Genomic DNA, 24016 nt, shown 5'->3' on the forward strand with positions numbered 1-24016 from the left:
AAATAGAATGTTGACAATTGGAATCTGATAAAGAACAGGTGGAGAATGGAGTTACTGCTGTCCCAGCCAAATATCTCTGGTAGCATACTGCATAATATTACTGTATGTCCGTTTTCACTGGTTACTGCAGAAAAGTACAATGTAGGACATTAAACCCCATTTCATTTCATTTTGTGTCAAAAAATCATATTTTTCTCCAACTAATCTCAAATTTGTGCTCAAAAATAGTTTGGTTTTTTTTTCTGTCTATGCTGGATTTCCATAACCTGGTCAGGAGCTATACTAACAGTTGTTAAAGGGACAATAACACTCTTGCTGGCTTGACAGCTCCAGAAAATAAAAAATAGCCTTATTCTAAGTATTAGATGTGTTAGTGTCCTACCTGTTGTGTAAATTATCCATTAAATCCTATTTTACTTGTCCAGAGGGTTCAAAAATATTTTTAAATCCAAGTCACATTTGAAAAGCTTTACGTCAGGCTTTTCAAATCATTTAGTTGAATTTTTCCAATTTTTTAAATTAGGTGTGTTAAGATGAAATTTGTATCATCAATTAATTGGAATATTGTAAAATAGTACAATTTGTTGACCAGAATAAAGATTGGGACATATTATTCAGTTACAAGAGTGGTATTGAGCCTTTAAGGAAATAGATGACTAAACACAAAATAAAAGACAAAAGATACAGTACAGATATAATTTATATTCATGTAACAAAATAGTGCTATTATTAAATTATTTTATAAAATATTATAATTGAGCATTTGATATCATAATATCCTATCCTATATAAATCATTAAATTGGCAAGTTGTTCCTTGAATATTGCATCAGATGCAATACGAATCCTCTTTTTCTAGTCCTTGTTTTAAAAAGGTAACAAACATATCCAAGTGTCGCAGGTGGACTCAGTACCCAGTTTGGTTAGGTTCTTTGTTTTATTGTATCCATTTTATAACAGCCAAGAATTGATTTATCCCAATTACTTATTGTCTTTATGTAATCCCATGCTTAAGTTCTTTTCAACTAAAAATATAAGGTACCGATCCAAACTGTGTACTAAGCCAAACCCACACCTCCGGTTTGGAAAGCTGGAATGATCTCAAATTTTGCTCCCAATCTTATACTAATGTTTATATTAGGTTGTGTGTAAAATCTTGTGATCAATCCACTATTCCATTTCCAAATTAGACATTTAAATTAATTTATCCAAAATGTGGAGGGATATTCAATAAGATAAACTCTACAGATGTAAAGTTTACAATTATACATTGCTTTAAGTATGTCAGTGCAGTGGCATAGCCGGGTGAAGGGGGTGGGGGTGGGCGTGCATAGGTGTGAAGTGCCGCAAATATTCCTCTGAATTAGGGCCTGTATTACCTGTAAATTAAAGTCGCTAATTGTCATTTGCATTTTTCAGAAAATATCAAGCTTTTCACACCTAAATCCACACTGCAGTTTGTATTGTCTGCACAGAATGTTGACAAATTTGCATCCTATCTTTGTAAATACTGAGCAGAACAGCAATTTTTGGACTGATATTTCTATAGCAGATCCAACATTCACAATATTATAGATTATTGGAGATTAAACATCCATCAAATGACAAACAGAGACATTAATAATTCTGCCATTCCCTTTATTTTCAGATTTATATTTCTACTCAAATATATGTGATGATATAAAATTCTTCTTGTTTATATCATTTTATTGATTTTTTCTTCCTTTATTATGTTGTGGGGATGCCGAGAACCATTGCTAGCGACTGAAACAGTGCTTGGATTTAAAATTATGATAGATGGTTATTATGAAGATGATAATTGGAAGTTAAGACACTTTGAGGGAGGGGGGGAGGATTATATACATTTCACCTTAAGATTTCCAGACACCCAATTTTAGTCATGATCCGATCGTGTTCAATTTAACTCCAACTAATATTGATTTGGACCAAATAGCCAGGCACCTAATGCACATATTCCTTACAGTTTAAACAGAGACAAACTAAAATGTGCTGGGAAATTAATGTAAGTTGGTTGGGTTGAGATCAAAATATGAATCCACTGGACAATTATTATTGTTTCAACTGTTAACAAAATAATCAAAATAAATTGTTAACAACACTCCCATACTAACAATATTATGATCTTTTTCAACAAAAATTCTAAGAATAATAGAAAAACAAATCTTAAATAATATTTTGACAAAATATACCAGACAGAATAACAAATTCAAATTCAAACACAATATATTTTGTAAGTTCAGTTAATTATCATTAAAAAAAAAATAGGTCTACAATATACTTCCATTTCCATCAATGTAAGAAAACATGTGTAGGTTCACTGTTTCCATTAATAACTTGGTTGTCTGAATATAGAAACAACATCTATTTTAGTATTGTATTGATATGATAGCCTTAGACAATGTATACTGGTGATATATCTTCTACAATGTATACAGGTAATATATCAACCAGGGAAAATTTAAAGATACGATTATCAACCATAAAATTGGAAACAACTCTGGCCACTTCTGTCCTTAAAGCTACAAGCTGTGACAGGCACTGTGCATGATGTGGGGTATGGTTACTATTTCCAGAACACCTGATACCTGTTGTTACTGAGCATATCTTTGACATAAATGAAACAGAGTTTAACATCCTACTTTTCTGCACAGGTTGGGCCAATGATGACAAGCTTACGCCATTCAGTGAAGTACAGATGATGTGCTAGTTGATGCAAAATCATGTTGCTTACAAATTTGTTTCTATCAAACAATATCAATGTTTAAGCCAGATTTGAACAGAATATAACACTGATTAGGAAGCAGAGAGAGAGGGGTTTCATATCCACTCAACAATAAACAGGTAATTCTGGAAGTAACATAATATGGTATATATGGGAAGAAACTAGCTAGGTTACCATGAGAAAACCCAAAAGAATAGACAACATGCATATTCTGTTACAGGCCTTATAATCTCTGATGCACCCGTTAAGTCACTTGCCCCTCCCCCCTCCCTAACTAAACATAAACTGGAAAGAAATAAAGATGTAATATTAATTAGAGTGGTCAGATAATTATATTCTATAAACAATTCTTGTTTATTTCCATGTCCAAATATTAGTATTATATACATGTACAAGTATATCACTGTCTCAGTCAACAAGTATCCCTTTAAATCAAGAAACACAAATCTGTAGGATAACGAGACTAATTTACTGTGTTCTCTCATGTAACAGTGTCATTTATCACCTTGTTTTCCATAACAGCATTTTATATAACTTTGATATCTACAACAATGTTAATATATAAAACTCCAGTGAAAGAAACAGGACATATGGACATATGGTTCGGGAAGATGCAGGAGGAGGGGCAGGTGGAGCGGCAGGGCAGGTGGGTGGGTATGTGGGGGGGGGGCATCCTCCGAGAAAGTTTGAAAAACCAGTCAATGGTGATTGGTAGTGCATATCTGGACCCCAATATAACATACAATTTCATCAGCTACTTCATCCAAACAACAAAAAGCTCAAATTTACATGTTTCATAGAAACAGAATAAAAAGTGAATTTTTTATACATGTACTGTTATTTAAGTGGATTCTGGGTCTCTAAGGTCCCCCCAATATGTAAGTAGTTGCCACTTGATTGATTATATTGTAAGTAAACCACAATGGGTCTGACATAACAGCATAGATAGTGCAAAAAAGTAAGACATTATATTAAATCCCATTTCATTTCTTTCTTTCTCTGTTCAAAAACATTTAAATTATTACTCATGTAGAATTTACTATTCACTCATCTTCAATAGAAGGCTTGATCTCGCTTTAAATCCATACATCTTATCAAGCCCTTCACGTAATACCCTGCATATTTTGTCACTAATTTCAATTGGCTACTGACCCAGCAGGGGGCCTATCAGAAGCCTCGATAGAAAATGTCACGAATACTAAGCCTTGTGCGTTCGTTAAAATGTCTACCTGTGATAATCGAGTTGCAAAGTTTAAGGTTCGTTCAATATCAAGGTTTCCGTAGAGGTTGCAATGTTTTATTTGAGTGTGTTTAAGTGTCCACAACCCCTGATTGGACAACGCTATTATTCATGTGTCTGCGGTAAAAGGGAGATAACGACCTATAAGTTTGGGAATTTCTGACTAATGTAGCAATGGCTAGATGTTGTAAAACTCGCGGTCGTTGCTAGTCACTACACTTCACTAAACAGAATGATGAAGGTAGTTGTATATATATATGCAGACAGATTAGTACATGACTAGGATAATCATTTCCACACACTATTTGATGCCTTATAATTTATCTGAAAAGGCTCCTTAAAACCTATAATAAAACCTATAATATAACCACAAGCAACCTAAAAATGTATACTTGAACCATATATAAAAATTTCAATATAGCAATAATCTATACTCATAATAAACTATATAAAGATTATAGTATTCCATAACATTTGATAATAAACAAGCCAACAGTGAGGCTGATGTTCCCCGCCGAAATCCCAAAATAAATAGATGACACATTTTAATTAATCGCACATTTATTTTTTTCAAAAGTTTCAAGCAATCAAACTACACACTAAGTTTCATCACTCTCTATCAGATAGAATCAAAGTTATCTTGTCCTAAAGCATTGACCAATGTAATTGCTTAGCTCTGCTCTTAGCTTTAGCTCGAAATGTTAATCAATGAACTTAGTCAAGACATTCACCTAATGAACATCTACGCAAGTTTAAATATTCTACCTCAATTAACACCAGAGCTGTTATGTTCCAAAGTCTTGACCAATCAAATTGCTTATCTCTCCTCAGGTTAAGCAGAAAATTCTCATCATCGAACTTAGTCAAGGTAATGATATAATGAATCTATACTCAGAGTTTCATCACTCTCACTTAATTATAACCAAAGTTATCGTGTCCCAAAGCATCAACCAATCAAATTGCATATCTCTGCTTACCCTAAGCAAAAAAATTTTCATCTTCGAACTCCATCAAGGCATTCACCTTATAAACACCTACGCCAAATGTGAACATTCTAGCTCAATTAAAATGAGAGTTATTGTGTTCCAAATTCTCGACTAATCAATTGCTTATCGCTCTGCTTAACCTTAGCAGAAAATGCTCATTGTCGAACTTTGTCAAGGTATTGATGTAATGAAACAATACACCAAGTTTCATCACTCTCACTAAATTAGAACTAAAGTTATCGTGTCCCAAAGAATCAACCAATCAAATTGCTTATCTCTGCTTACCCCACACAGAAAAAGCTCATCTTCGAACACCATCAAGGCATTGGCCTAATAAACACCTACACCATGTTTGAACATTCTACCTCAATTCGAAGGAGAGTAATTGTGTTCCAAAGTCTTGGCCAATCAAATTGCTTATCGCTCTGCTTACCCTGAGCAGAAAATACTCAATATCAAACTTAGTCAAGGTATTCATGTAATGAAACTATACATCAAGTTTCATCACTCTCAGAGTCACTTAATTAGATCAAAAGTTATCATGTCCCAAAGCTTCGAACTCCATCAAGGCATTGACCTAATAAACACCTACACCAAGTTTGAACATTCTAGCTCAATTAGAAGGAGAGTTATTGTGTCCCAAAAAGTGTGACAGACAGACAGACGGACGAACCCATTTTAATAGTCCCCTGCTTTCTCCGAAAGGCGGGGGACAAATATGATGTACATATGATATACTGAGGTACAATGAAATCATAAATGTATTAATAAATAATCAAGAGGACAATGGAGTAGTATCCATGGAAAGACATATTGTAGTATGATTTCAAGAGAAAACTGAAACATGCAAAATTCATGGGAGTATATTTAAGAATCATTAGTGCTTTGATTCTTTAGAGGTCATTTGGCCTTTGGACGTCAGTTGATCTTTGCAGGCCTACATAATGTAAACAATTGCACTGCTGCTGAGATATGTCTGTTTTAAATACAATTACAGAAAAATTCATGCAAACTGTGAAACCCTAAGTACTCCAGTGTTTGGATTTTCTATGGTTAATGAAAAGCCTCTTTAATTTATTTTTTGAAGGATCTAAATGACACCATATAAAGGGTATAACTGACACCATTTTAAAGAGTATAACTGACAACATTTTAAAGGGTATGAATGACACCAATTTAAAGGGTATAACTAACACTATTTGAAAGGGTATAACTAACACCATTTTAAAGGGTATAACTGACACCATTTTAAGGGTATAACTGACACCATTTTAAAGGAGATGATTACTTCAATTTTATAGAGAATGTTTACCGCATCAAGTATCTGAAAACATTGGTAATATTATTATCATCATTATTAGATCCCCTATGTATTCAAAATAATCATCACTTGAAGATTTTCAACAGCTATTAAACAATTTTCTATTTCAGATTCTCTAAGCATCTAGTGTCATCTAACACATACATGAGTCTTTTCCTCAAGAGTTAGTTAATGCCTATTCAATGCTTTATATTCTGTTCAAGGAACAGAGAAATGTGCAAGAACCTGATTATGAACTCTTTTATAAACCACACATAACCCAAATCCACAGAGGGTATAAAGATCTAGAACAGGGATGAAGTCATTATCAATTTTCTTGCACAAATAATCAATATGATATGCACGATTCAGTCTGATGTTGAAGAAGAAGAATAAAACATATACAGAGTGGACTCCCTTTTCTTCTCAAGTCTTTTTCGTTCTTCTTCAGAATTGAGACTCTCGTCAGATGAAGAGGATGAAGAAAACAGTAGGGAGGAGAAAAAAGATGCTACACGATTTTTCTTCTTCTTCTTGCGTTTACGTCTAGCCGGTTTTACAACAACAGAAGACGTCATCCTTGAATCGTCTTCGTCATCTGAAGAATCACTTTCTTTATGTTTTGAATCATCACTCGAATTGGTTTGCCGCGAACTACAACCCAATGAAACGGCTCCTGACTGCTTTCTGCTACCATCCTGTGTTTCATTGGTCGATTTGCTTGACCTTGAATTTGAAGAAGTCAGTGATTGGCTGGATTCATTGTTTCTTCTGATCTGATTGGTTGATCCTGCAAGAACTGGGTTGTTTAAGGCACTTATTTGAGAGATGTCACTCGATGATGCAACGATTTTATTTACTTCAGCAGTATCAATTACATTGTCATAATTACCACTTGAAAATTTTGGACTTGCACTTCTATGTCTTGAAATTTGTTCACCCTGGGAAGATGTAGCACTTGCACCTAAGTTATCATACGGTCCACTAAAGAGTTGCACTGGAGGAACTTCTTCCCTCCTCTCTAGATCTAAGCTTTGCCTGAAAGTTTGGCAAGGTCCATTATCTCGACTACTACATATTTCCACTTCCCCCGTTTCTACAGCTTGACAGGATTCTACTTCCCCACTTTCTCCATTAATCACTCTGGAGAAATAGTTGTCATGGAATTCCGGAATAGTATCGCTAACTGTTGCTGTAGCAGAAACTGAAGGAAGTGAAACTGATCCCAAAGAAGCACCACCGCAAGCACCACCACAATCTTCTCTTGCATCAAAAGAGTGTTCCTCCACAGGCATGTCTGTCTCTACTTGTTTTACCAGAGTATCAGCACAAAGTTCTGTGGGAACATTACTTAACACTTCACAGACTTCTGTTGACTGCATAGATGGCCTGGTTTCAGAAACAGTTGAAGCAACTGATAAAACAGAATTTCGATTTGATATGTCTTCATCATTGTTACTTGTAACATCAGCAGTCTCTGATTCCTGCAACAGAAGTACCAAAACATATTTTGAATACATGATAAAATAAAACCCCACAAAAACCGGGATCATGTTCGTTTATCAAAAGAACTATCCAATTTGACCACCTGCGCTAGTAGACTTGGATCTTTTTGTGGGTTATTTAAACTTTGCTAATAAATGAGGTAAAATTGTACTAAAATATTGATGCATTCGTTTCAAGGCAAAGTCATCCTGCTCTGCTTGCTTCTTGGAACTACGCAAGAGATCATCCACAGAGTGGCAGTGCAGGCGATTGCATTCAAGTTCAATGATTGAATCCATACACATGTGAGTGAGCTTGACAGTAGCATATGTAGATGATTCTGGTATCTTAGTGTAGTAGCATTAGCTTGAATTCAATGGTATTAATTTTGCTCAAGTGTTAAATTATTGAATTATTGAACATCAAATTAAATTGACAAGTTTTTATGCAGATTGAAAACTAATTGAAATAAGGATCTCATTTCAGTTTGTTTTAATGCTGAATCAAAATGTAAGTATTAAGTTTTTATAAACAATATCTGATTCAGGATATCTGAATAGGATTGGGCAACTGGCGTAGCCTGCATGTATGTTAACACCTACTATGAATCATTTATTTAAAGATAGGTTGCCAGGCAACAAAACATACGCCCACAGCAGCTAAATCGTCCGAGCGGTCGTCAAGGGTTGTCGCATATTTATTCCTTTGTAGGTAATTGGGGGTCTTTACAAGACAGTTCCATACAGATCAGATTATAAATTTTGTCGTTTGAGGGTTTACAAGGTTCTACAAACTGTAACAAGGGTCTCAACTCTGGAAGTAATCTACAGAAATTGTTGATATTTGACAGGCTTTTTCGTTTTACTAATTTAAATAATGCATATAAATTTCATACAGATCACATGATCACTTTTGTCATTCAAACCTTCACAATTGCCATAACTCTAGAAATTATTGTTGGAAATTGCTGAAATTCAATAGACCTGTTTCACAAATTTAAATGATGCATATCTGAATAGGATTGGGCAACTGGCGTAGCCTGCATGTATGTTAACACCTACTATGAATCATTTATTTAAAGATAGGTTGCCAGGCAACAAAACATACGCCCACAGCAGCTAAATCGTCCGAGCGGTCGTCAAGGGTTGTCGCATATTTATTCCTTTGTAGGTAATTGGGGGTCTTTACAAGACAGTTCCATACAGATCAGATTATAAATTTTGTCGTTTGAGGGTTTACAAGGTTCTACAAACTGTAACAAGGGTCTCAACTCTGGAAGTAATCTACAGAAATTGTTGATATTTGACAGGCTTTTTCGTTTTACTAATTTAAATAATGCATATAAATTTCATACAGATCACATGATCACTTTTGTCATTCAAACCTTCACAATTGCCATAACTCTAGAAATTATTGTTGGAAATTGCTGAAATTCAATAGACCTGTTTCACAAATTTAAATGATGCATATAAATTTCCTACATATCGGATGATAACTATCATCAATCGATCATTAACATGGTTTAACAAAGTGAAACAAGGGTAATAACTCTAGAAGTATATATTGTAAATTGCTGAAATTTAATAGGCTTTTTCGTTTCACTAATTTAATTCATGCATATAAATTTCACAAAGATCGGGTGATAACTTTTTGCGTTAGAGCGTTCACAAGGATCAATAAAGTGAAACAAGGGCCATAACTCTAGACGTAATAAACGGAAATTGCTGAAATTCAATAGGCTTCTCCGTTTCACTAATCTAAATAATGCATATAAATTTCACAAAGATCGAATGATAACTTATGGCGTTGGAGCGTTCACAAGGTTTAATAAAGTGAAACAAGGGCCATAACTCTAGACGTAATCAATGGAAATTGCTGAAATTCAATAGGCTTCTTCGTTTCACTAATTTAAATAATGCATGTAAATTTCAGAAAGATCGGATGATAAATTTTGGAATTAGAGCGTTCACAAGGTTCAATAAAGAGAAACAAGGGCCATAACTCTAGACGTAATAAACAGAAATTGCTGAAATTCAATAGGATTCTTTGTCTCACTAATTTAAATAATGTATACAATTTTCAGAAAGATCGAATGATAACTTTTGTTGTTAGAGCGTTCACAAGGATCAATAAAGTAAAACAAGGGCCATAACTCTAGATGTAATAAACGGAAATTGCTGAAATTCAAAAGGCTTCTTCGTTTCAGTAACCTAAATAATGCATATAAATTTCAGAAAGATCGGATGATAACTTTTGATGTTAGAGCGTTCACAAGGATCAATAAAGTAAAACAAGGGCCATAACTCTAGACGTAATAAACGGGAATTGCTGAAATTCAATAGGCTTCTTTGTTTCAGCAATCTATATAATGCATGTAAATTTCAGAAAGATCGGATGATAACTTTTGACGTGAGAGCATTCATAAGGATCAATAAAGTGAAACAAGGGCCATAACTCTAGACGTAATAAACGGAAATTACCGAAATTCAATAGGCTTCTTCGTTTCAGTAATCTAAATAAGGCATATAAATTTCAGAAAGATCGGATGATAACTTTTGGCGTTAGAGCGTTCACAAGGTTCAATAAAGTGAAACAAGGGCCATAACTCTAGACGTAATAAACAGAAATTGTTGAAATTCAATAGGCTTCTTCGTTTCACTAACTTAAATATTGCATATAAATTTCACAAAGATCGTATGTTAACTTTTGGCATTAGAGCGTTCACAAGGTTCAACAAAGTGAAACAAGGGCCCTAACTCTAGACGTAATAACCGGAAATTATTGAAATTAAATAGGCTTCTTCATCTCACTAATGTAAACAACATATATCAATTTTAAAACAATTGGATGATAACTTTTGGCGTTAGAGCGTTCAGAAGAAATTGTGGACGACGGATGGACAGACCGACGACCGGACGGGGGCAACGGCAATATACGTCCACATTTCAATGTGGGCGTATAAAAAGGGGCTGTATATAATAAATAGTAAATTTACTATGGTAAAAATAACCACTGTGCTGGGGGCTTCATAGTACCTGCACCATGTCCACAGCGGGCTACTAAATCTTAATCGGGTTGGGTCCTAATCAAAATTGTAAAGGAGAATCTAGATAAACTACATGTCAAGTGTATTTAATATAGCTTTTAAACAGAAAAGAAGAAAGGTCTACACAAAACAACCATGGTATTTTGGGTCTAAGTACTAATACATGTAGTACAGGAGAAGCACACCACAATTAACAACTTACAAGTTCACCTAAAATTCTTGGTAATTATCTAAACTTACACTATCAGTTAAAGATGTCACTTCTAATCTTTTATACAACTCTACTAATTTGGCCAACTTGAAATCAGACTGGAATCTATCTACACCCTGCTCGTTCATGATGAATCCTCGCCGACATTCTGGGCAACTCAAAACAATTTGTTCCTCATCCTCATAAAGTCTTTGAAGTCGTGTCCTGGGCTCCGGATGTCTCACCATAGCCTTCAAACAATTCCGACAGTACGAATGACCACATGGCAAACGTAGTGGACTGTCAAAAAGATCCGTACAAATGGGACAACACAATTCGTCTTTCAGTTCATTATCCATGTGGACTTCATACAGAACCTTCTGAAAAGAATAAAAGAAAATTTATTTTTAGATTAGAAGAACCGATTAGAAGTACCTAAAAATAAGGATTAGATTAACCATGTTAGTTCCAGAAAATGATATAGATTCAGGTTGTAAAAATCCACTAGCCAGACGCCCGGGGCTACCAAAAATAACTTACGGGCTAGTGATCTATTTAGCTGACTAGTCCTGTACTAGTGGCTTTTAACTGGTTTGTGAATTAAACTTGTGACGATATTGATAAATAAACTGTAAAACATCCCACATTTATTTCTCAAATTCCAAGGAAAACTCAGTCATAACAACAGATTTTCTGTAGTAAAACTTAGAGTGGTATGGATATTTTTTGTACCCCTTCTATTCATTCATTCTTGACATTTCATTTCTCCATCTTGCACACTTTGACAGGTCACATATAAACCAGTTGAAATCCGGTTATATTATATACTGAGTGCCATGGAAAACGCATCACTTAGTTTTTCGTATAACAAAATGATCCTGTAAACATATCTTATTTATTTTGCTTCTTATTGTGAACAATATTCAAATGGGAACACATCAATAACAACACATTTGTACACTTATGGATGTTTAATCTGTAATCAAGGGTACAAAGTCAGAGGGGTCAAAACCAAAAGTACGACACAGATGTCAGTAGCGCGCGTGTCCTCCACGGGCCATCATCACGGTAGGCTACAGCATTAACGCGACCCCTGCAAATGTGAAGGGCGGTCCGGTGATGAAATGTGAAGCCTCCCCACACCATTACACTTCCCCCAACCCATCGATTCATTTTGAAGACGCAGCAGTCTGCAAGACGTTCCCCAAGACGTCTCCACACACGTTGACGGCCATCAGCGTGATAAAGATGAAAGCGACTCTCATCACTGAAGACCACACTTTGCCAGTCTACTCTTCTCCATGTCTGGTGTCCTTGAGCCCATATCAAACGCCGCTGACGGTGATGATCCCTGAGGATAGCTCCAACATAAGGTCGTCGTGCACGGAGTTCTACTTCTCTTAGACGACGTCTTACGGTGTTGGCACTTACTGGTCCTTGTCTTCCGACGACTGCTGCACCTGTTCGAGTCGCTGGGCGGAATCTGTCACGCAGATGAGTGACCCGGATGTAGCGGCCTTGAGCCTGGGTTGTAACGCGTTGTGAACCAGGACGTTGACGGTCACGTGTTGATCCAGTAACTCGAACACGTTCCACCAACCTTACAATAGTGGACTGATGACAATTGAAGTGTCTGGCAATAGCATGTGTAGACATGCCAGCCCTGGACATTCCCATGGCTTCAAACACGATTCTATACGTGTATCATGAGAAGGTGAACACATTGATTCAACTATATATCGTGCCAGCACTAACTCACTGCCCAAATGCCTTTTGATCTGACACATGGAGGATCCAAAATTTGACAAATTGCTCAAATTTAATCTTGTCTAATTCAAGGAGTAGGGGCGAATGGTCTAAAGATCATAAGCCAAAGATTTGTACATAACAAGGAGTAGTATTGCCTGCCTGACCTAGTGGGATTTCTCTAGTAATACACTGGTTCCCTCCTTAATTCGAAAGAACATATTCTGTGAACAAAGACATTATTGAAATAAATCCCCCCCCCCCCACTAGCATTGCAAATGTTAGTCTCAAATGACAAAAATATAGTGTTAATGAACTCCATAGATTTGATATTGGTAACAATACTGTACCTCAACTTCGCACTTATTAACATTTATTTTCTATACACGTAATAACATAAACCTAAATTGCGCAAATCACTAATATGTGACACTTTGAACTTACGATTCAGGAAATTTGCTGTATCAACTTCAAGGATACAAGGTTACTAAAAGGGTAAGAAGGTCATATCATTACGGAAATTAAACAACTACTTGTCTATTATGACGAGGTTACTCATATATATATTCACATACATTTACATTCCAAAAATCAGTGTAATCATCAGAAAGAGTAATCGACCCACCTATTGGACATTTGAACCCGGGTCACTTTCATTGATGTCATTTGCAGACGTAAAACTAGCAAGCACTAATCAACAGTGTTGTAAATAAAGGATATGAAATTGTGCATTAAATCAAAGATTAAACTCTAGTACTGTAATTTAAGTCTCTGACGAATGATGTTACAAGCACTATGATTTTGTTACAATATGAAAATTTCACACTATAGCATTTAAAAAAACATCAAAACAGAAATTTCAAATATTTTTTTTCATACAAGTTTATAGGGTAAATTGTACAAGAGAGAGAAATGGGGTTTAACGTCCACTCGACACAAACTAGGTCATTTCGAGACTAACATATGGTTTAATTTTATTTCAATAATTCGCTTGCGCGTAGGGGTCTTTAGCAGTGGGAGGAAACCGGAGGACCCAGAGAATGTATAGAATAAATTAAATGGTTTGTGTCAAATGTGTTAAACACTTCATTAGCTTTTATCAATAGATTATTTTTACCATTTAAAGGAGTCAAGTCTTTAACTTAATATCATCTACATAAATCTGATAATTTTGAAATTCAATAAGGATCTTCCTAATACCCTAATGAATTATATCAAGAAGTTAGAACTCATAAAGTGAATTGTACATGTAAACATGGAAGTAGTTCAAAGATACATTATGGGAGATTCGATAACGAGTTGGCAGTTCTCACTATAATAGTTAAAGATAGGTTGCCAGGCAGCGAAACATATGCCCACAGCAGCTATATCATCCGGACAGTCAACAAGAGTTGTCGCATCAGAGCGTCTATAAGATTTTTCAAAGTGATCAAGGGCCATGACTCTGGCAGTAATTATCGGAAATCGCTGAAAAACAATAGGCTTCTTCGTCTCATGACCTTAAACACTGTGTATAAATTTAAAGTCAATCGGATATTAACTTTAGCCTCTAGAGCGTCCACCAGATTTTTCAAAGTGAACAAGGGCCATAACTCATGCAGTAGCTATCGAAAATCGTTGAAAATCAATAGGCTTCTTCGTCTCATGACCTTAAACACTGTGTATAAATTTAAAGTCAATCGGATATTAACTTTGACCTCTAGAGCGTTCACAAGATTTTTTGAAGTGATCAAGGGCCATAACTCTGGCAGTAATTATCGGAAATCGCTGAAAATCAATAGGCTTCTTCGTCTCATGACCTTAAACACTGTATAAATTTAAAGTCAATCAGATATTAACTTTAGCCTCTAGAGCATCCACAAGCAATTGTGGATGCCGGACGGATGGACGGACGGGGCGACAACAATATACGACCACATTTCAATGTGGGCGTATAAAAACTAGATAATGTAAAGGCAATTTGCTGAAAATTTCAGTTGATTATGGTCTGGATAGGTTAATTAATGTCTAATTAATAATTTAGATAACATTTCAGGCCTAAAGAAAGACCTGCAATAGACAGATTTAGCTCTTGCATAATGTATGTTCAATAGAGTCCTACTTTATGACCCCATAGACAATTCATAGGAGGCATGTCTAACTCAATATCATCCACAGTCTTCGACATTGCAAACACCACTTATTGGTCAATTTAAATCAACAATGATGTTGTTATCTTACTATTCTTACTGTGAAAAGTTGGGATTCTGATATCCAATATTTAAGACAAAATGAAAATTTTAATATTGGAACAAAAATCGAGCACCAGGTGTATGAAGTGACTCAATAACGAGGCTAAGCATATCCCATGTCAAATACTCCCATTCAATTCAGACTATTTGAGTATTTTGCTGAACATTGAAATTACAGTAAAAACAGCGCCCCATTCGTGTCCATTTCTAGGTGCCAAAGAATAGCGATACTGTTTATAATTTCTAAAAACCAACAACATCCAGTCTTTGCATGGAGTTGATACATACTATATTATTGTCCATCTTCAAACTTATGAAATCTTACAAACTTCCACATTTCTCAAATATAATGTACAACGATAGGTTGCCAGACAATGAAACATATGCAGCTAAGACGTCCGGGAAGTCAACCAGAGTTGTCGCATATTTTTTTTTTTTTTTGGTCGGTAATGAAACATTTATAATACACTAAAATCTGATTAAGAGTAACAACTCATTAAATAATTATCAGAAAATCATTAGAAATAGTTTGGCTTCTAGTTCTGTCCCATGCTAATGTTTTGTATTAAAAAAAAATTAATTTCATGGATTTAGCTGACTGAGTTATTAAAAATCATTGAAAATCAATGTATGCTTGTTTGTCTCAAGACCTAAAACTCTGACTATAGATTTAAAGTCAATCAAATGATCACTTTGGCCTGTAGAGCATCTGCAAGACTTTTCGAAATGATCCATTTCCATAACTCTGGCAGTAATTATTGGAAATTGTTATAAATAAATAGGTGTCAACATCTCATGACCGTAAACACTGTGTATAAATTTAAAATCAATCGGATGATAACTTTGGTCTCTAGAGTATCCACAAGATTTTTCAGAGTGATCAAGGGCCATAACTCTGGTAGTAATATCAGAAATCGTTGAAAATTAATAAGCTTCTTCGTCCCATGAACTTAAAGCGATAATTTCATATTTTCTAAGAAAGTCAAAACATAATTATTTCCATGTCTTCTGCTCAATAGGTTGTCAACTCACTATTATACCATCATAGGTATCATTCTCCCTCTTAAAAATCCTTTGACCCCGGAAATAATAACACAATTACCTCCCTTGTTTTTCTATCCCCCCCCCCCCCCATGGAATAGCTATCTTCAAACGTTTGAATTTAAAGTTGAAAATAATATTTTGCGAATTTCTCAACTAGCAAAAGTGAATTATAGGATTTATAGGATTATTCTATAACAAGGTAGGACTGTTTATAGATACCATCTATTTTTAGGCTTTATTTTAATAAATTTTAAAAATATAACTTAAAAATATGAAATTGAAGCTTTAAACACTTTGGATAACTTTAACATTAATAAGATATTAACTTTAGCCTCTAGTGATATTTCAAAGTGATGAAGGACCATAACTTAGGCAGTAATTATTGGAAAATGAAATGGGGTTTAACATCCTACTGTTCTGCTCCAAACTGAGTAATTATCAGAAAGCATTGAAAATCAATGTGGGCGTATAAAAACTCTAGCTCTTATATTGGCTGGCAAAGAATATTGCAAGTTCAGTAGCCTTAGAATGCCTTAATGGATATACATATTCAACAATTAGTATGATTAATTCAAGCTAATTAATGACAACAAATTATTCTGATTTGCATAGACCTATTGCCACATTAAAAGATACAATTACCATAGTTCAGACTACAACACAGAAAAACATGAATAAAGCAGAGTTATCTCCTCCATTACATGATTTCGAGTTAAACATGTTGGTTCTACAGCTGCTAGCCAATATTGATCTCTAGGTTGATAATCGATAATCAAATGTAAAATATCCGAATCAACAATTATTATTCAAAATGATAGTAACCAAATAACTTTGTAATAAACTTATTAATTACAGACAGCAGATAAATTCTACTACCATTAGAGATAAAGATTTATTTAATAACAGCCAAATAATTTAATACATACTTTTGCAATAAAGACTTATTGTTTGCTGCACAATGGCCACAATGACAATATCTCAGAGAAATTAATCTTTCATCAGATAAGTCAATGCCAGCAATTATTTACTGTTACTACAGTATTAAAATCTAGATAGTTTTATCAATCTAGGGGATGATCAGTCGGCACAAACACAGCTGACAATAATCTGTTTCAACATGTGTTTCAGTGTACAGTCACCTACACTATGGAAAATCAACAAACTATCCTTGGCTAAAGCAACAGCATTAAAAACCATTGCTATTTGCCACATGTATGGTCAAAATAGGTTTGAGTATAGAATAAAAAACTATTCTGTTTGGACATTTGCTTTAAACAACAAACCCACAACATGTTTTCAAAGAAATCACATTATCATCTCTGGTACAGAATAATTGAATTAAAAAATAACAAAATTGTTCATTACGCAACAGATTTTCATTCCTACACAGTTAAACTTAACTCCGGTTTCTGGCTATGAGCAAATTGATTCTCAAGGTCATTAATCGTCATATCTTCTATAACTATGAATGGTTTCGCATTTGGAAACCCCCGCAGGGAAAACACTAAGAATAATATCGTAAGAGAGAGTCAAAATGACATCAACTTTATTTGTAACAAATAGTTAATGACGTTAAAATGTCACATTTATTATTAACGAACAACCTTAAATAGCTTGTGGATATTTTTTTCACATATATAGATTACTATAGGCTATTTGTGTAGTGTGTAGTGATTTCTCTAGATAACGTCATATTATAACTTACTACACAAACATCTGCCACTTTTAACGCAAAAGTCTCAATATTTCTCAAATTATGACCGAGCAATAAATTTGTATGATTGAGGAGAGAGAGAGAGAGAGAGAGAGAGAGAGAGAGATGGGGTTTAACTTCCACTTGGCACAAACTCGGTCATTTCGGGATCTTTAGCAGTGGGAGCAAACACCCCATGATCGAGTAGAGATGATCATTCAATCAATTACTTTACAAGCCACCAAAGCTTTAACTTTATATTGATTCCCTTATGCAAACCTAGTAAAATATTCTCAATTCAATAGGATTCTTCCTTAAACACCTTTTAACAGTCCAACTAAATTTTGATAAAATCCATAGAGAAATTTGTTCACAGGCTTGAAAGTGAACAACATACTAACTCTGCAAAACACATTCAGAAACTAATTAGAGAATTTCTTATTGCACAATTAGCAATCTCAGCAAATATTAACGAATTCTATTAATTCTATTTGAGATAAAAAAAATCCTGAACTCCAATGGTGTTCCTAAATGAACAATTCCTCCAAAATCTTAAAAATACAATAGCGAACATTGTCACGTTCTTTCACAAGCATTAAATAAAGTGCCAAAGAATTTTGACTGGAAAGATAAATCTGAAATTATTGAAAATCAAATGGATATCTTCCTAATACGCTAATGAACATGCCCATCGTATTATATAAAGAACTGTACATGTAAACAGGGAAGTAGTTCAATAGAGGCCTACTTTATCACCCCATAGACAATTCATGTGAACATGAAAAATATCGTTTAAGGAGGCAAGTTTCTAACTCAGTGATTCTAAACCTTTTTTTTTTGCCAACGGCACACATTGGAACGCATGAAAAAATAGTGGTACACCTGGCTAAATAATGAAAAATACTCAATTGGAATCACATGAAGAGCCCCGGGGAAGAACGATCTAAGTCACTTTTTCAATGAACCCCAGTTAATTGCGCCATCTGGTAGCAAATTGTATAAGCTTTCTGTGGAACAATCTATTTCAGGTTAAAACGATCGGAGTCACATCGAACCAAGGGCCTTCTGAAATGACCTTTCGGACAAATACGTCCATCGTACCCTTTATTTTACTTAATTTGCCTGAAAAGTTGAAGTCAATTGTATTGGTAATTATGATTCGTTTTAAACATCATTTTAAAGTTGTAATTAAACCCACTCGTTGTTCTGTTCGTGTCAAACATTTTCGTCCAAAATTCTGTTTTGCCTTTTATGCAAAAAGAAAAAAAATTTTGTTTTACGTGTAGTGCGGTCCTCCTGCACTTACTATTAGATCGTTCTTCCCCTGGACTCTTCACATGGTTTTTCATATTTTCTTAGAGTGCCTTTGAAATTTTCACGGCACACTTAGGAAGATCTGGTTGAGAATCACTGCTCTAACTCAATATCATCGACAGTCTTCGACAATGCAAACACTACTTATGTTCAATTTAAGTCAACATTGATGTTGTTATCTTAACGTGAAAAGATGGGCTTCTGATATCCAATATTGAAGACAAAATTAAAATTTTAAAATTGGTACACAAAACATGCGTCTGAGTACTTCCCAGCACCATTTGTAATGAAGCGACTGAATGAACGAGGCTAAGCATATCCCACACGAGAATACTACGGGTGAAGACTGGAATTTGGACTGATTAGAAATTATAGTAAAAACAGAAACAAATTAAATTATTATATGCGTTGAGAACCATTTGTGTCAATTTCTAGGTGCCAAAGAATAGAGATTTAGCTACAAATGAAGGCATTAAGTATAGACTTTTGTAACCAGCAAAATCAAACACATCTTTATACATGTACAGCAACACCACTGTGTACATGTATATTACCGGGTAGCTTAAATAATTCTCGATGTCTGATGGTTTACTAAAATTGAAAAATAAGGGCAATAAATAATTTGGTTGACAAGAATAAATAGGGCAAAGCTTTATCCAATTTGGTTCAAATTTTTGAATGATTCCCACAGAATACAATGTAGATCAAATCTTTATGAAACTGTAATTTTTATCTCAGTCAAAACATTCTCACAATTAACTACTTTTCTTTAAAAATTTTGAAAACAGTTATGGAGGCTATTCAAGCATAATTTACTCTGATACAATCTATCACACATATACATTATCACACATATGTATATCAACCAAATAGACCTACAAACATGTATAACAAACAGAATCATTGACCTAATGTAAATTCTAACCCAATTTTATTATTATTCAATAAATATAGGTCAAGATGGATATGATTCAGCTGTACAAGTAAACATGTAATTAATCATACCTGATTTTAGACCATGGAACAGTACACAAGTTCTAGTCCTTTATCTATTTGATTTAAGATACAAATGAAATATTGTCATAAGCACTACCGGTACTAAGGACATGTATTTTGTCTAAAAAAAAAAGTAAACTATATGACAACACGTCTCAACTCTGAGTTCACAAGCTGTTGTATGTACTGAAAATCTTATTGTTGAGTGTCTGCGTAAAGTTGTATGACTTTGTCGGCCACTGGCAAGGGAAAACCATGATGGAAAATCAAGAGGAATTTTCTCTGCCAACAATGGGAGCAAACTCAAGGTCTCCAGGCTAGCGATCCAGCTTCTTACTCCCTGAGCCACCCTTCACATTTACAACATATTGTCCAAAAACATAAACTTAATGCACCGAAATTCATGGTAAACCTGCTACTGATCATCATCTCTATCAGGTGTTATATATAGAGTAAATACTAAGGCCCATTCTTTTATCAAATGCCAACTGCCAAGGGATCTACAACTTGGAGTAACAGTGAGTGGCACACGAACTAGGAGATTGGTTCTGGGATCTACCCCAGTGTTGGCAGAGAAAGTCCTGTTCTTAGGATGGAAAACCAAGAACCCATGTATACAATTATTGCCAGCTAGTTGAAATTCCTGAAAACTGGAAATCTAAATAAAAGTTGGCTGCAGATCGGATGTGGGGTAAATTTTCCCTCATTTATAGTACACTGATTAGTGACGAAAAGCAAGACAATAAACCCCACTACATTTTAATTGTATAATAAATTTCAGAAAGTGGCAGACAAAACAATAATTATGAATTATGTACTGACATGCAAAATTGAATGGTGGTAGAGATGTTGAAAAGGTAAGCATAATTGATGCATAAAGTTAGTATTCGCAGAAGGGAATCTGAAAAAAAAACAACAACACCTTATAGTATTATTTTGAAGTTTACCTAGCTGCCGACCTCAAAATAGCCATTAAAATGGGTGATGAAAGATTCAGATCCCATCAAAATTCAAAAATCTGTATCACAAATTTTGGAGTTTCCTCTTTAACTGATTGACACAAAAACCTGTCAAAGTCTCAGGAGAAGTCAAACATACCGGTAAATTAATTCACTTAAAAATTAGCACACAACATAATAAAAAACTATTGGATCCATAAGCCTAAATCTTTGTCATGGGGAGCCATGACAGGATCCCTGCGCTGTTTGAGAAAGTTCATCAGATTAGGATTTTCCACCGTAATTCCCCCTTGTCAGTAGAGCAGGACGGAGGGCCTGCATGGGGACAACATATAGTAGTTCAGATGGGACATAAATCTGAGGTCCCGTTTACATATTGGTGTACACAAAAGATTCCTTGCCAGCTGGAATTCGATGAGATTAGGCCATAGCAGAACGTAATTAGCTCGGTGCAGAAAAGTAGAACGTTTAAACCCTATTAATATCATTCAACAAATCCTTACATTTAATTACCTGATACTTAAAGGAGCATTACATAAGATTTAGATAAAGAGCTGGCCATTCTCGCTATAATAACTCAAAATAGATATTGCAAAATGAATATATTGAAAATTCCATTCAAATTACTTAATTGTGAGCAAAGTTATCAATAGCTGTAGTTTTGACAAGATATGTGCATTGATGGTAACCACCCTACTGGTCATTCAAGTCTTAGATCTCGCTTCTCCATTTTCAAATTAAACCATTAAATGTACGAAACGCTCCAATACATGTATGTGCGGGTCGATTGTAATCTGAGAGTATCAAACTGGTGTTCATATTGTCAACTGATTACTCCTAAATGTTTTTAAAGACAAAAGTGGGGTGTCAGACGCCCTGTGTAGGATCTATCCTCTATCAAATTTTCAAAATCACTGCATAATAAGCGTGTGCTAAGAATAAGATTTAGTTTCGAATCTGTCGTCTCTCATAATCTTTGGTATTATTTACGTCATCTAATCGTATGACAGAATGTCAAAATATTTGTTGTAATTACCGTAAAGTTAATGTCAGTGTTATTTATTTTGGCATAGTTGAAATAAAGACATTTTTATAACAAACAGTAGACAGATTTTAAAATATTTTATCAAAGTGCAATGTACGTGTTTCTGAATTCTGGTTAAGTGAACAAAAATCCTCAGAAACATGTATGCCTGTGGGTCCAAAGGGCTGTTGGGCTGTGACGCGGCAAATATTTGGGCAGTTCCTACTAAAATATATAACAAACTGTGCAATCATACTTCTGTTTCTGTATCGCCTTGCTCCTATTTGTACCACTAAACTGACGGTCACTAATTTCATAGAATGAAACTAACGTGTGGTGAATACCGAGTAGGGTTAGACCGATTATCAGTGTGTGCAAAATAGCTTTATTTAACACCCACATCCACCTACATTGTATCAAGTGATATCGTATACAATTGCATTATTATGTGATATTTATTTACATGTATGATTAAGGGATATAAAAGATTGGTGAAAATATGTACATGTACTAAACAAGGAAGGACATCATGGTAATTCATTAAATACCCTGGGCAGGCTCAAATCCATGTGCTCAGATAAGTAAACAAAGATTTGCACATGTGCAGGATTAATCTGGATGCGAGGTGAACTCTGCCACGAACATATATACACTGTTTTTATGTTCATGAGGCTAAAACGCCAAGAATCTTGGTTAGACAGTAGCACAAATTACCCAAATCCACTAATATTTTAACTCATATACCCGTAATAATAATTTACGTTTAGATCTATATTTGATAATATTCTTTATGCCAAATTGGCATTTTTAATTCAAAATCGTAACATTCGTTTGTTTCACAAATGTCTCTTAAAATGCAATTTCAAAACAAGCAATTTTGTGCAATACACAAGTTATTATGTCCCTTGGTTACAACTTCCAAACTTGCTTTGAAATCAGAAATTTGAGGGGGGAGGGGGGAATTCTGACACAAAAACACTAAGATCACTAAGATTTTAATTTCAAAATGACTATTATTGCCATATGAGTTAAATTATGGTGAATTTGGTAACAACTTCCAAACTTGCTTGGAAATCGTATTTTGAGGGACATAGCGGGGTCAAGGTGGCTAAGACGCTGGCTCGCTAGCCTGGAAGTTAGGTGTTCGATCCCTGCATTGGCCCAGAAAGTTCATCCAGATTTTCCGTCGGGGTTCCCCCTTGTCAGTGATGCAGGACAGAGGGCCCGACAAAGACAGCTATCTTGTCATTCGGGTGTTACGAAAAACCAAGGTCCCGTGTAGACATTGGCGTGCATGTGACATAAAAAGATCCCTTGACAGTTGGAATTCGATGTACATTTAAGAGTAGGCCGTAGTGGCGCTGTCCGGGCAAAATTTCCCTCATAGCACATATGACGTATGCGCGTCTTCATTAGCCCAGTTCGGAGCAGAACAGTAGGACGTTAAACCCCATTTCATTTCATTTCTCGATATAAATTATTGTCTTAAATTTAAATAAAGTTGAAATAATGGTGGATTTGGGTAAATCATGCTACCGGTACCGAAGAATTCTACTGACTTTCAACAACTTCCATTAATTAATTTCAGAGTTAGTGGACTATACTTTGAAATTTGTCACTCTTTGACTTTGAACACATTGTAGTAGTATGAACCCAGTGTTTTGTTTTTGTGATCATGTGCAATGTGTGACAAGTTAATCGAGACAGACCGTCACATAAAGTCAAATAAAGTTTGTTCGCATTGCCACTTCCTTGGACAAAATACCTACCTCGAACTATTAACGGAAGCTGATACTTAATTTTCAGGTATCTTCAATACTCATTTATAGTCTTGGACACCATAAACAAGATTTCTAACGCTTAAGACATTGACATTCGCCAAACAAATCATGATTGAATTAACCAGGAGTGTCATCCTTCGGTTCGAGAGCACTGAGTGACACAAATTTATTTGGTTTTACTATAACTTTCTTCCGAAACGAAATTATAAACAAAATATTTGTCTGGAATGTATGCACAA

The 24016-nt window shown here is 34.9% G+C and overlaps 1 protein-coding gene across 2 annotated transcripts; it reads right to left on the reverse strand.

The window, feature by feature from the left end:
* Positions 1-682: 682 nt before the first annotated feature.
* LOC126827369 (uncharacterized protein DDB_G0271670) lies at positions 683-23918 on the reverse strand. 2 transcript variants are annotated; one of them, XM_050556672.2, is made up of 3 exons: positions 23766-23918; positions 11040-11366; positions 683-7752 (listed from the first exon to the last, which is right to left on the reverse strand). In XM_050556672.2, the coding sequence occupies exons 2-3, from the start codon at positions 11346-11348 to the stop codon at positions 6637-6639; spliced, it is 1425 nt and encodes a 474-aa protein (XP_050412629.1). In that variant the 5' UTR covers positions 11349-11366; positions 23766-23918; the 3' UTR covers positions 683-6636. The 2 variants fall into 2 exon arrangements, with proteins under 2 accessions (XP_050412629.1, XP_050412623.1); XM_050556666.2 differs by having other exon boundaries at positions 11040-11369.
* Positions 23919-24016: the final 98 nt, after the last annotated feature.

Source organism: Patella vulgata, chromosome 1 (genome assembly GCF_932274485.2).
Source record: "Patella vulgata chromosome 1, xgPatVulg1.2, whole genome shotgun sequence".
Classification (NCBI taxonomy): Eukaryota; Metazoa; Mollusca; class Gastropoda; family Patellidae; genus Patella; species Patella vulgata.

Bases quoted from the DNA above. Each gene is read 5' to 3' on its own strand.
- LOC126827369 (XM_050556672.2), bottom strand. From the start codon at position 11,348: ATGGATAATGAACTGAAAGACGAATTGTGTTGTCCCATTTGTACGGAT. The intron at 7,753-11,039 runs GTAAGTTTAGAT...CTTCTGTTGCAG, and splicing joins TGACATCTTTAACTGATAGT to GAATCAGAGACTGCTGATGT.